Source organism: Paralichthys olivaceus, chromosome 3 (genome assembly GCF_024713975.1).
Source record: "Paralichthys olivaceus isolate ysfri-2021 chromosome 3, ASM2471397v2, whole genome shotgun sequence".
Lineage (NCBI taxonomy): Eukaryota > Metazoa > Chordata > Actinopteri > Pleuronectiformes > Paralichthyidae > Paralichthys > Paralichthys olivaceus.
The window spans coordinates 17,759,089-17,772,841 of NC_091095.1; the positions used below are offsets into that span (position 1 = coordinate 17,759,089).

The window sequence follows — 13,753 nt, forward strand, 5'->3', positions numbered from 1 at the left end:
ATTCCACAAATATGTATTATCATAATTATTTTGTATTACACTGTAAAAGGTTATACTTATACTTACTTACATTAAATTGGTGTTCTTTACTTATTTGTAGCTATCCAGGTGATGAACTCATATATATATATATATATATAAAAAACTTTGCCCAAAAGACTATACAGCTATTTTCACTGGAGTGAACTGGACTGTGTTCCTATAGTGTAAATGAGAGCTTATATCCTCAAATCTGTAGAAAATGTTTAACTCATCTATTAAATATTTTATATAGTCAGATGAAGCTAAAACACTAACATTTTTAAACATGAAGCGAAGCAGCGTCTCTCTAAGCTCTCTAATCTGAAATGTGATTATCTTGTTAGTGTTTATCAACTGATAACATTGTGCATCTGTTATGAGTCAATGAATGAGAAGTCTGATCGGTCCTCAGTCCCATAGAGTCATGTGCTGTAAAGCTTTGCAGCAACTCACATATCATGGTTGTGGGAGACTAATTCATTGAGAAGAAAACATATTTGCCGATCTAGACAATTTAAAAAATGGAAACAAATATTACAATAACAGCATTATATTCATATGATGTTATACCTCAATTCCTTCTATTACAGCCCCAATTCCTGCAAAAGCAAATGCCGTTCCCTGAAGTGCTGCAGTTAGATCCCTGAACAGGTGAGGAATAAAACTCTAATATAGATAAACTGTAGTTTCACGTCGCATAAATCATCAACTGGTCTAATGTCGAGGCTTTCAAGAGAACAATAAGATGGCGTATCAGGAAAATCTGGAATAAAATTACACTGCAGTCTCCAGAATCCCCTCCGTCATGCAGTAAATATCTAACTCACAGTTTAGAGCCTGCAGGTGGAGGCAGGAGACAAACTGCAAGTGTGTAGGCGTCTCAATTACAACATCAGCAATGATCACACCCAGAAAACAAAGAGGCATATAAAGAAACATTTGCAAAAATTGACAAAATCAACCAAATTATTCAAACAGATTAATTTCAGTTTGTCAAGAGCAGCTTAACCAACTTCAACTTTTATATCAGAATAAAATAAACTCAAAAAAACTAAAATTCTATAACCACTTTAATCAACTTACATTATGGCAGCGTCTTCTGCTCCGTCCTGCACTGAGCGAGTGAGAGATGTTGGTCCATTCCCCAGCATGTGAACACAGACTGGGGTTCCTCCTGCTTTCCTGGTTTAATTGGGAACAGGCTGAGGTTTATGTTAATGAGCGCTGACATCAGTCTTAACAGCCTCCACTTGATAAAGGAGAGGAGCAAAGGGCCAAAGTCGCGCCTCTTTTCCCAGGCAATTCCATCGGTCAAGTTCAAGCTCAGCGCCGACGTGCACAATTGTCATTCAAAACATAATAATGCACGCAGGGAAATCACTGGGGGGAGGAGAGAGGCCTGCAAACACATTAAGCTTCACATGTGAAACTCTTGGAATCAGTTGAATCAGTTTCAACATACGAGGTGGTATTCTTTAAAACAAGAAGCCGGGATAAAGCCACAGTTGGACACAGTTTCACTTGTGTTTGTGATTTTCCATGAAAAAGATTCCATAGGAAATCAGTTCACCAACTTTTACTTTTAATCAAATGAATGAACACAGACGTGTGTGTGTGTTCATTTTGAAAATGTGATCACATTATTTCTTACTTCTCTTATATCACTTTTCAAGGTTTGAGAGTTTTGGAGAAAACTGGTGAATTGTTGAAGTGACGGTTGTGTTGCATGTTGTAGCAGCAGAGTCTTATATTGACATAATATGAACATTGAGCAATGTGAGAAGGATGAGTAGAAAACATCACTTTATAATAAAAAGTCTATAGCCTCTTATATCACGCTGTCTGGGACGGACCCTTCTTTTAAGTCTCAGCTAAAAACATGCGTTCCATCTATGATCATTATTATCATGATTATTTATATTCTTCCTTCTTTTTTTAACTATGTGTTTCCTGTTGTGTAGCAATTTGAAACTTGTTGTGTTCAAAAAATTATTATTAATATTATATATCCGCACACATCTAGACAAAGAATGAATTCGATTTTTAAGGGTGTTATATTGTGTAAAAGAGGCTGCCAGTCGATGTTTCAGATTTTATCTATTTAGTACAAAGATAGTTTCAATAGGCTCAAAAAGATAAGAGGAAATTGCATAATATATACCATTAAGTGGCAAAGTACACTTTTATTCTTATATCTTTATGTATATCTGCATATCTGCATGTGTGCATGTCCATCACCCATCTGTGCACGCTGGCCAGTGGATCACCCGTGGGATCGGACCATGAGCACAAACACTACATTTGTTTAATTACAGTATAAGTGTGCAATCATTCGTGTCATTGTGATCCGGAATCTGTGTGAGGACAAGACAAAGTACCAGCTTAACAAGTTACAGCAGAATCAGGCCGAACTAATGCTGCATGTGTTTGAATAGGATCTGGGAGAAGACGCAGATACAGTCTGTGAATATGCAGCTATGGGGCCTCTGGATCACACATTTTACAGGCTTCATTTGTGTGCACGTGTGCAGAGTAAGCTCAAACACTTTATGATGGAACCATTCGGCACTGTGGCTGTGTTTGGCTGTGTTTGTAGTTAAGGCCAGCACAAAAGAAGAACAGCAGATGTGTATCGTTAAATTGAGGCTATAACACAAGGTCCTCTTAGGTTCAATCGAGCTGCACCAAATGTCACACTCATATCAGTTCTCTAAATGTGCCTGGTTCTTATACTGAGACCATGAATTTTTGTTTTACCTGTTTGTTCTGAGTCATTAGATGTTTTTTTTCCCTTTCTGCTTTCATTTCACTGTTGTTGTATGAAAACATTTGTCCAGGATAATAATGTCCTGTTAAGATAAGTGAGACGATGATGGGACAGAGGGCAATGGATGAGGGTAGAGGTGAAGATGTGTATGGGTAGCATTGGTCGTAGAGTTTGAACAAGTGCCTGGAAGAGAGTAAAGCTAAAGGGTGTTTGTAAATTTGGAGGAAAGAGACATGGAAGCAATATCATATATAACACAAGAAAATGTTGTCAAAACTTGAATGTGTCTATGTTTAACTTTGGCCAATAAACATTAAGTTGAAAAAAAAAGGTACATTTATTATTTTCTGGGAAAATTGACGTTAAAGAAAGTTTTTAAAAATAACTGGATCAGGATTTGCACCAAATTTGAATGGTTTCTTTCCAGACCCATTTGCAAACTGAAAACTGCAGTGATTTCATGACATGAATATGCCGGAAGTTTTTAACTGTTATTATTATAATTTCGACGCAAGTCTGTTTAAAGATGGAGTCAAAACTAAACTGAAACAATGGAAGACTGTTTATTATTATTATCATAAATTGTACTTTTTAGCCATGGTGGAGCATCTAGCACGGCTGCTCCTCGCACTGTCTCTGATCGGGCTCCTGGCGACATAGATTTGAGGTAGAACAGGAACAATTTTAGTGGACATTTTAAATCCAGATGATTTATTCTCGTTCTGACGAGTTTTTACTGAGGTCTTTTGTGGCACCATGGTGAAAAGATGCTATTTGAACAGACAGGGGTAAAACATAACCTCCTTGGTGGTGGTAATAAAAAAGGCAGGTGCAGGATAGTCATACTTCTCTATTACGGTATCATTCTATTCTATCTTTGAATGGACTTTGACATGGTGGTTCTTGTTTACAGTAGAAATTTTAACAAAAATCCATACCCAATATGTTGAATATAATTGAAATGACTAAAGCACAATCAACAAGACACATACCATGCTATGTGAGTGACACATGCTATCTGACAGAAGTACATACATCTCCTGTACATCATGTCTGACATTCACAACCTTGAGTTTGGTTTGATTGTGTTCAGTAAAGATAATAAAGAGTGATCAGGTGAAAAGATGGTGAATCACCATTGCATGGACTTTAAAGGCTCTTTCCCTCTCGTCTCTTCCCTGTGATATACAGTATGTCCATGTCTGCTAATTAACAGTCATGAGTCACTCGTCCTATAAATAAATCCCCTGTGACAAAGCAAATCTAACCCTCCATCGCTGGTTCCCACAGTTCCCTCCACACTGCAGAGCAGGCAGCATTTAGGAATGAGACAAAAAGGAAAAGAGCGGGGAAAATGAAGGGAGAAAAAAAACCACAGTGGTGGTGGGAGTTTCCTTTGACGGGGCACCATTGCAGCATTTGCATATATTCAAATCAGGCAATGAATACCATGCATAGGGCGGCAAACAAAGACAGGCCAATGGGAGGGCTGCGTCCCTGCTGCGGGCTCAGAAGCAGCCGCCAGTATCCCAGCAGCACCCTGGGAGGGAGACAGGGAAGTGGTGTGGGAACCGGGAGGCCCCCGAGCCGCGCAGAGGGAGGGGAGCCACTTGTATTCCGCGGTGAATTAGCATTTTATTTGTGTCCATTTTCCTCAGTAATTTCTGCCACGCCACTTCAGCTACAGATGGCTAACATGGCAGAGGGATTAGCATTTGTGTAAAAGATGATAATGATGGAAGTGTTTTTCCACCCAGACAGAGACGTTTCTTCTCACAGTGTCAAAGGCGTTTTAGAGGTTGGGCAAATGTATACTTCTGAGTCTTTTTCGGTTTGAGTCTATGGCTAATTTTGGCATTTAAAGAAAGTAAATATTAGAGGATGCTATGGCAATGAGTAAAACGTACGTATTTCTCATACACAACAAGGTCATTAAATGCTTGAATACCATTTATCATCAGTCCATGTAGAGTATAATGTTTGTGTACTTATCTTCGGCAGCATAAAGAGCAGGATAAACAAGCACCTTCGTTCCACCCTTAAAGGCAATATGCAAAAATACTGATTAAAGCAAGATCACTTCATTTCCCCTCAGAATTTCATCGACTAATTGCCTCGGGGTAAAGACCAGGGTTGCATCAAAACACTCATAGAGATCAAAAAACCACACAGAGTATTGATACGGAGCTAAACAACTCATTTTATGTTGTTCGTGTTTACAGATGCCTGCCCAGCGGTGCGTAAACATGCCCACCAGAGATGCTGCTGCCTCGTCGCACAAAGCTCTGTTTGATTAAACTCGCAGCTCTCACTGAAATGTCACGGCCTCCTGCGCAAATTCAGGGGCCAAAGGATCAGACACATCTTCAGCAGAAGGGGTGCCACCAATTAGCAGGGAAAAATGGGAATTCAATCAAACTCGGGCAGACCACCCAAATAACATGGACACACATGCTAAACACAGATTTGAATGCGGTGAATGGTTTTGGTAAGAGATCTTCGGAGGGCGTGCTGCTAGAAACACTCGGCACTGTCGGAGGCATATGGGGCCTCTGCATTGTGCAGAGGATGAGCTGACATTATAATGCATGTACACAGTGTGCATGTGTTTGTGTGTGCGTGCGTATGTGTGCAGACAATCATTCTCATCCCGATTGACCAAGCATGCCACACATGTAGGATGCACCAATGCACCCAGAGTCGTCGTCGTTCCCCTACATTACTCCCAAAACACCTCATGGCTTATTATAATCTGCGGCTAAGACATCATCTCAATGCATTTAACAAATTACAAAGGAATCGCTTGGTTTTATACAGCACATGCTATACCAAACATGTTGTTGTTGTAAAGCTCTCTCCCACATTTTGATCCATCTTAATAGAAAAATAATTCTTTAATACATTTTTACATCAAAATACTGCCCTCCTCTTCTTTCCTCCTCTCCCTGGTGTCTGTGTGCTTTAATTCCTCAGCGGTGAGAAGAGATTTTAAACCTTGAAATTTGCATAATGTTTGTTTTCATCCAATGAAATGTTAAGATACATGGTGGTGGGAGCATAAAACGTGGAGATTATCATTAGCAGGGCATTCAGGGGTGTTGAGAAAGAACAAGGAACTAAGTTGGATATAATCTTACATTTTAATTAGAAATGAGGAGCAGGGGGAGCAGGCTTTTAAATTAAAACTGTTGAACTAGTTTCCAACTGAATGTTCTATTCTTTTTCTGTTTGAGCAGAATAGATATGCCTGACCTAAAAGACAACTATTAAGACCCCTGTACACCTTCAAAAACACCTAAATGGGCACATGAATTTCAGAACTGGACCATAGAGCAATGGAGGAAGGTGGCCTCATCTGATGAATCTAGTTTATTTCTTGACATCTTGTGTATGGCTGGGTCTGTGAGCGTTGTTTACCTGGGAAAGAGATGGCACCAGGATGGATTATGGGAAGAAGGCAAGGCAGCGGAGGCAATCTGATGATGCGAGATGAAGAGATGAAACCTTGGGTCCTGGCATTCATGTGGATGTTACTTTTTCTCTTTCAGCAGGATAATATCCACTGCTGCACTGCAAAAACTGTTCAGGAATAGTAAGAGGGACATGACAAAGGGTTCAAGGAGTTGACTTGGCCATGAAATTCCTCAGATATCTCATCGAACTGGGCTGGAAAAGTGCACCCAATTCATGGATATCCCACTTTACAATAAACAGACCTTTAAGAATTGGATCCTAAAGTCAAGGTGCCACATCACAAGAAAACTTTGGAGGTTTGGTGCAGTGTATGCATCAGAGCTGATTTAACAGCACAAGGACATCTAACCATCATTATGCAGGGGTTTTAATTCAAGGGGGGGATAAAACTATATCAATAATTATCACAATTTAACTTTCATAAATAGCAATGTAGCAATGGTTCAATATAATCGACATGATCTTAATGAAGTATGTAAGTAGAGTAAGAGGTTGTGTTTATTCATTCTCTGTCCAGAAAGAAGAGTTTAAAAAACTGAATGAGGAGCAAAAGTCAATCTTTGAACTTAAAGACTAAAAGAAATAATAATGTGACATTAATCATGATAATTATTGATTATCATGATATTGATTGACATACCGGAGGCCTACCAGCGTTACCAGATGGGAAAGATTAAAGTATCGCACCAGAAGCTTAAAATTATCGTAACTTGAGGAAAAGCATCGTATGAGACCAGAGTAGAGATGGGATGCTCAACACCAATGTTTCCAAGTTGAGCCGACATTCTGAAGCACAGTTGTTTTGAAACACTGCAGCCAATAACTAATAATGTGCTTTGACAAGTGCTATTTAGTTAGCAGCAATAGACCCTTTTTACAGCAGCCATTTTGTGATTAGTAACTCCTGTGTTTACCGACTATTCCATGTCAAAATGGCTGCTGTAAAAAAAGTTGTATGGTATCAAAATCCTAATCTAATTTATAGGCTCCTTAATAAAACAATATGGAAAAATACTGTAAGTAATAGTTTTGCAATTCAAACTGATATAAAATTCAACAAGGATTATTTCAAATATTCAAACAAGACAGGGACTCAGCTTGAGGTCTCACTCATATCATGTAATGTTAATGTGTAACACTCACAAAAGTCACTACAGCAGCAGAATAAACCGACGAAACACAGAATTCTTGAAACCCAGGCGACTTAAAAATACTTTTAAAGCACAGTACTTAAGCACCGTGGCTACTTCCTTACCCCACTCCTCTGAGTTGTACCGCAGGAGTTCAATACACTCTGTTTCGGGCTGAAGGGCTTTACAACACGTAGAATTCACAGAGCTTTATCCGAGCACCTGAACGCAGCGCGTGACTCCGGTAGTACATCCGGGACACCGCTCAGATTCACGTGTGCTGGTGCAGCTGTCAGCTGGAGAAGAGGAGCCGCTGAGCACAGTTTGGCTTGAAACGCGTCTCTCCGCAGAGGAAATGGTAAAATCACAGCCTGCTACATTCACATGCTTTCCTCCGTGTCAACACTCTGCTGTTAAATCCACCAACGAGCCCATTCAGTCCGTGTTGCTAACTGCGGTCGGGGGCTGTATGCTAACGCTAGGTAGCTAGCTCACGCCTGCAGCAGTGACAGGTGGTGAAGTTTAGCTGCAACACGTTCTCTATTCGAGGTAGTTGAACGTGTTAGCTCACTTTCGTTCACTTTTAAACTGCTCGATTTTAAGCGAGTAGATTTGAATCTGTGAGTTAGCTTAGCTTTTATTGAGCTAAATCCACGTCCTGCTTGAACTTTCCTGTGTCTTGTGCTGAGTCAACACATTGTAGTGTCATGATGACAGACTGCCACAGTTGTAGACAAGGCTCTCCAGCTGCGTGATGCATTACACACTGACACACACACACACACACACACACACACACACACACACACACACACAGACAGATGGAGCGTCTCATGTTAAGTGTTTCCTCTGACAGGCTCTGATCGGGGTTCAGCTCGTGGTCAGCTTGCTGGCTGCCAGCATCATGCAGAAGATGGCTCCGCACTGCTCTTTTGCACGCTGGCTCCTCTGCAGCGGCAGGTACTGTCACAACTATAATCTGATGTGTGCATCTATATACAGGTTACTTGCTGTGCACTGTTTATATACATGTGGTTGCTGTTTTCATCCAGTTTGTTCCGGTTCAAACACCCTTCAGAAGGAGAGCTGTGTGCACTGGCCGGGAAGCAGATGCCCAAACAGAACAGGAGAGACAGGTGGGAGTCAGGGCAAAGTCACATTAATGCAACACCTCGTTCAGACTTGGTATTTACATCCATCCTGAGAGATCTGCTCTCAAATAGCCTGCACCAAGTTCATTTGTGAACAAACACAAATGCCTCAATACATCTCAGGTCGTCTGGAATGTGGCCATTTTCTTTTAGCTGTGTGAACTCACACATGTCCTTGTCCACGTATGAAGAACTGCTTTCTAAGCTCACCTTCTTTAACCTGCTACTGTTTCTCTAGGAACCAAACATATTTTTACTCCTTACAGTGTCATTAATTTGTCTATATTTTATTTCCAAATAATGGAAATCTGTCCACTGTAGCAGAATGTTGCACCCTGCATTGTTTAATTCGCCCCTCCTGACACCGCTCACACTCTTTCGGGGCCTAGAGGAAGATATCTTCTAAACTACTATTATACTTATTGATCCTGTGCTCTTTGAAATAAAGTTGCATAGTTGTATTTGTTTCCTGTGCTTTACTTAACCTCTGAGCTAAATGCCCACTCCAGTCAGGCTAGCAAGTGTCTATCTTAGTTTTTATTACTCATAAAACTCCATAACAAATGCACATTTGTTTCTAACATGACCACGTGTTCTCTTTGTGTTATTTCCAGACGGCAGAATGGAGAAAGCAAGCCTCTCACTGTGCCAAAAGACATTGACCTTCACCTGGAAAAAGCTCCAGTTAATGTCATTGATGCTCTTGGTAAAACAAACACTGCCCTGTCGACACTATAGCGGCATTGTGCAAGTACAAACACTGCCTAGGCTCAGCTGTAAGCTCACAAGCAACCCAAAATGCATTTAAAATATTGTGCTTTTTATTGTTCCTCTGTCAAAGCATTGAATGAAATCTAATTTAGATCAACAGCTCGAGCCCAAAGAAGAATACTAATGTTCTTTTTGTCCTTGTTTCTACTCTCAGTTCTGCGCTTCTTCCTGGAATATCAGTGGCTGGTAGATTTTGCCATCTATGCAACGGGTGTCTTCCTGTTCACTGAGTGTTATTACAATGTGGTGGATGCCAGCAAAGAGGTCAATATTGGAGCTCTCTGGTGTGTCCTGACTGTTCTCTTCAGTCTGTATCCTTCAACTGTGAAGCAATCTCAAATCAAAATTTAACAGACACTCGTTGACTCGTAGGTGCGATTGTGAGTGTGTATGGTTGTTTGTTTCTGTATGTTGGCCCTGCGATACCCGCTTCTCTGGGATCTGCCCCTCACTATCGTGTACAGTATGGAGACTATGCAGTATGGATGAGTACTGCTTTGTCCTTACCATAGTTTGTCCTTAACCTGCAACACTCAGAAAGACCCTTCACACTCTGATGAGTCACTATTTCCGCTCTGAAGAAGGCGGCGAGCGGTCCGTGTGCCTCGCCTTTGGTTTTCTGTCTCTGCTCATCGCCATGCTGGTGCTGGTGGTCAGAGAGGATTACCTGGAGTTCGGCCTGGAGTCGGGCTTTTCCAACCTCTTTGACAACTTGGAAATCTTTGCCAAACAGCAGGGCTACGCTGACTGGTCGTAAGTACAAATCCAACCAGTGACTGAATGACTGCTTTCTAAAGCTGAATATGAGACTCACCACTTTAGCTTAGTTCACTGCATGGGTCAGTGCCAGACTGTTATTGATGTATCTCTGTGGTAGCTAACCGTTTGTTGTTGTTTTGACTTCAGAATCCCAGTGACGAAGCTGACGGTGAAGCTTGGTCTCGCCGCTGTCTGTGCCTACATCGGCGCTCTGCTGGCTTTCCCTGGACTGCGACTGGCTCAGACTCATCTTGATGCTGTACAGATGAACTCAGACCGACCACTCATCCAGTAGGACGCCATCAATTTCCACTGCAAAAAACTGTCCTTCATGCCTTATTAGGGGAAAAAATATTAGTATTTAGCTCTTAGCGGTGTCCCTAATATTTCCCACAGGATTCTGCTGCAAATAAGTTTCCTGTCTCCAGTCATTGTATTGGTTCTCTGGGTGAAACCCATTGCAAGAGACTTCCTGGCCAACGCACCCCTGGGGAAGACCTCTGTCACAATGTGAGAGCAGATATACGCAACATCAATTCTCTAAACTAAAACAACGATCAACAAATGCAAGGTTGCGTCCAAACAGTTTCTAATGGGTATCTGGCTTGTGCCGACTTTTTGCTGCGCCTCCTCCCCTGCAGAGTTCCCAGTGCAGTATTCGACAGCATGCGTCTGTGGATCATCGTGGTGCTGTGTGTGCTGCGCTTAGCACTGACTCGCTACCACCTGCAGGCGTACCTCAACCTGGCTCCGAAGTGGGTGGAGCAGATGAAGAAGGAAGCGGGACGCATCGCTGCCATTGACATTCAGAAGAAGGTCAGACCCTATATTTATGTTTTATGTAACAAATGAGCCATAAACATGTACATTTGAACAAATGAGAGTTGAGTTTTTGGTTTACTTTTGAGTTTAGATTTTCAAACTCTGTAATGTAACGTCCTGTTTTTCAGGTTACACGTGTGTTTTGCTATCTGACTGTCATCACTCTCCAGTATTTGGTTCCTATTTTTCTAATCCTCTTTTCCACACTGTCACTCAAGGCACTAGGTAAGTAAAATGCTACTCTGTATTAATGAAAGATCCTCTGTTTTTTAGAATAAAGTCTGGAAATAGCTGAAATGGCTACAGCTTCAGACCAATATATATAGTAACTGATCTTTTATGACCCCTACAGGGGACTTCTCTTGGGGAACAGGTGCAGAAGAGATCCCCGGGGTCACCCCGGCTCTGGTGATGCCCACAGCGGCGCCTGTGCTCCCTGGCAGTCTTGATGATGATGAAGAGGGGGTAGAGGACATGGAGGAAGACATCCAGGCCACAGTAGCTCACCTGTCGGCGACCTTCACAGCGCTGCGGTCTGTCCTCACTCCACTTTTCTTCCGAGGCTTCTTCGCCTTCCTCACCTGGTGGGTGGCGGCCTGTCAGGTCATCAGCTCTCTGTTTGGCATCTACTTCCACCAGTACCTCATGCAGAACTGAGGAAACCAGAGCGCCGTGCTGCTGTACCTGCAATGCAACCATAGCCCTCAGCTATTGTTGTACTGTTGCATTGTGTTGATGCTGCAGAGGTGGGACATTTCATTAAAACACACAACTAGAGACAGAATGCTCTGATTTTTGGTTCGAACAGAAGAACTGAAAAAACAGTAGTGGGCACTGCAGATTTGCTCTATGACTTTTAATGACCAGCATACTACTGGTATCAATATACAGACAGAACTGGAGCCTGTATCAGGAGGCAGGTTAACTTAGTCTGGCTTTCTTTGGGTTTCCTGGCTTTACTCTGTCCGAACAAAAGTGTCACAAAGCTGGATAACAACTGTCTCACTTCCCTGTGAGTTGACTGATCCGGCTATGAGCATGTTCATACTTCCAGCTGTGGGAAGACGAGGCTATTGCAATAGAACTACATAATGCTCAGTGAAGTGAAATATGAACAGATCGGCCACAACAAAACAAAACGTGATGTCTGGCAAGATGTTGACATTCTGACCCATTCACTCAGCAGTAATGACATATTATTACATGAGTATTTGTGTATCCCATCATGAATACTATCTTAAAACTTGACCTTCATTTCATCATCAGCTAAACACGTGTAATGCTTTGTTCACACACAATCTTTCTGAACCACACTATATACACACAAGACAATACCAGCCACGCCACATTTTAGCTGCTGATAATCACTTATCAAGTACAATAGAATAATAGACTGTAGAAACCATTCAATGTTGTCAAAGTGCAGCTACAAATAAATGTACAAATTATAACTTAGGCCTTAAAAATATGTTTTGTGGTTTAATCATGTTCACTAGTTAAATTGTTAAAAGTGATAAGCTTAAAAACATTAATTGAAGTTCCTCCTTCTGTTAAAGCAAATAGATGTATAAAATAGAAGTAAATGCTTGATCTGACTGAAAATGATGCACGTTATATCCTGAGATAACAGATTAACAGTGAGCTCAGTGCTGTGTACAGTCAATATGCAGCTATAATCACTATTGAGGTTGTACATGTAGTAAACTATTTGTTAACTAAAAGTATGTCAACAGGTGATCATATAAAATCGTTTATTATATCGCTCATAGCCAAAGAGAAGATTATATATTTTCTATTGCAGTTAAAAGTGAGCCTGTTTCATGATATCAAGAAATCAAGAGTCAAGCCCTAAGACAGCCAACTAACCCACTAATCTTACTTTGTGATTATCTACCAGTTACTTCAATAAAACATTTTCTGCATTTTATCAGACATATCTATGCCAGTGTTCCCCACATTGTTCTGACCAGACCATCAAATGCTGCATTTAAGATATTTAATAATACCAGGTCGAGCATTAGTATTTGTCCCAGTGTAGAAAAGACACTTTATTTTTATGTTATTTTAAAGGGATGTTTTGTCTCACTTAAGGAACCGATTTAAGAGTGCTAAATGTTTTTTTTAATGATCTTTTTCTGCTTTTAATGCTTTAGTTGTGACGAAGTAGTAAATCTCAGATCCAGCCTATTGAATTTAAATGCAGCTGAACATGCATCAGTGAAAACTGAACTTGAGCTTTTCTAAACAAGTCTCCTTCGGATTTCCTAAGTGCCTGGGAGTTGAGGGATTTAAAATCTCCTTCCTCCTTGTTGATATATATAATGAGAATGAATGCAATCTGTTGACGGATGAAACACTCCAGACTCAGTTGTTTTACTTCTCATTTTTGCAACATTTGTAGTTGCAGTGACTTTAGCTGAATTTACTAGTTTTATTGCCAATCAGTTGTGTACATGTAGCATTCAATCTAAATAGGTTTTGCATTAGTGTGTTGTATTTATTTATTTATGATACATTCACTACTGTCGTTTAGAATGATACAAATGTTTCAACCCTTTTGTTTGTGGCACGCTTTTGGTTTTGTGTGTTTTTGTTGTAGGTAGCATATTTGAATTGAACGCTCTGAAATCATCATACTGTGAAGGTCATATGAAAAAGTTGCTTCTTTTTTAAAATATTTTTCTGAATGCATGGTGTGCAAACCTTTGGCTGTAACCTGAACATTTTAAGTTTTGTTTGTATGGCTTAATAAAAAAACATTATGATCACGTCAGTCTGATCCACTGAGGAGCGTGGGAGATGTCGCTGATAAAACATTTCCTTTTCAGGATCGTGGCTGCGATTTGACAAAAGTCATC

At 40.7% G+C, this 13,753-nt stretch overlaps 1 protein-coding gene across 1 annotated transcript; it reads left to right on the forward strand.

Annotated features, from left to right (window-relative positions):
• Positions 1-7,607: 7,607 nt before the first annotated feature.
• Positions 7,608-13,663, forward strand: tmem161a (transmembrane protein 161A). Its single transcript, XM_020081194.2, has 11 exons — positions 7,608-7,750; positions 8,249-8,352; positions 8,445-8,528; positions 9,158-9,249; positions 9,469-9,625; positions 9,852-10,067; positions 10,221-10,364; positions 10,470-10,583; positions 10,715-10,889; positions 11,024-11,120; positions 11,248-13,663. The coding sequence occupies exons 1-11, from the start codon at positions 7,748-7,750 to the stop codon at positions 11,550-11,552; spliced, it is 1,491 nt and encodes a 496-aa protein (XP_019936753.1). The 5' UTR covers positions 7,608-7,747; the 3' UTR covers positions 11,553-13,663.
• Positions 13,664-13,753: the final 90 nt, after the last annotated feature.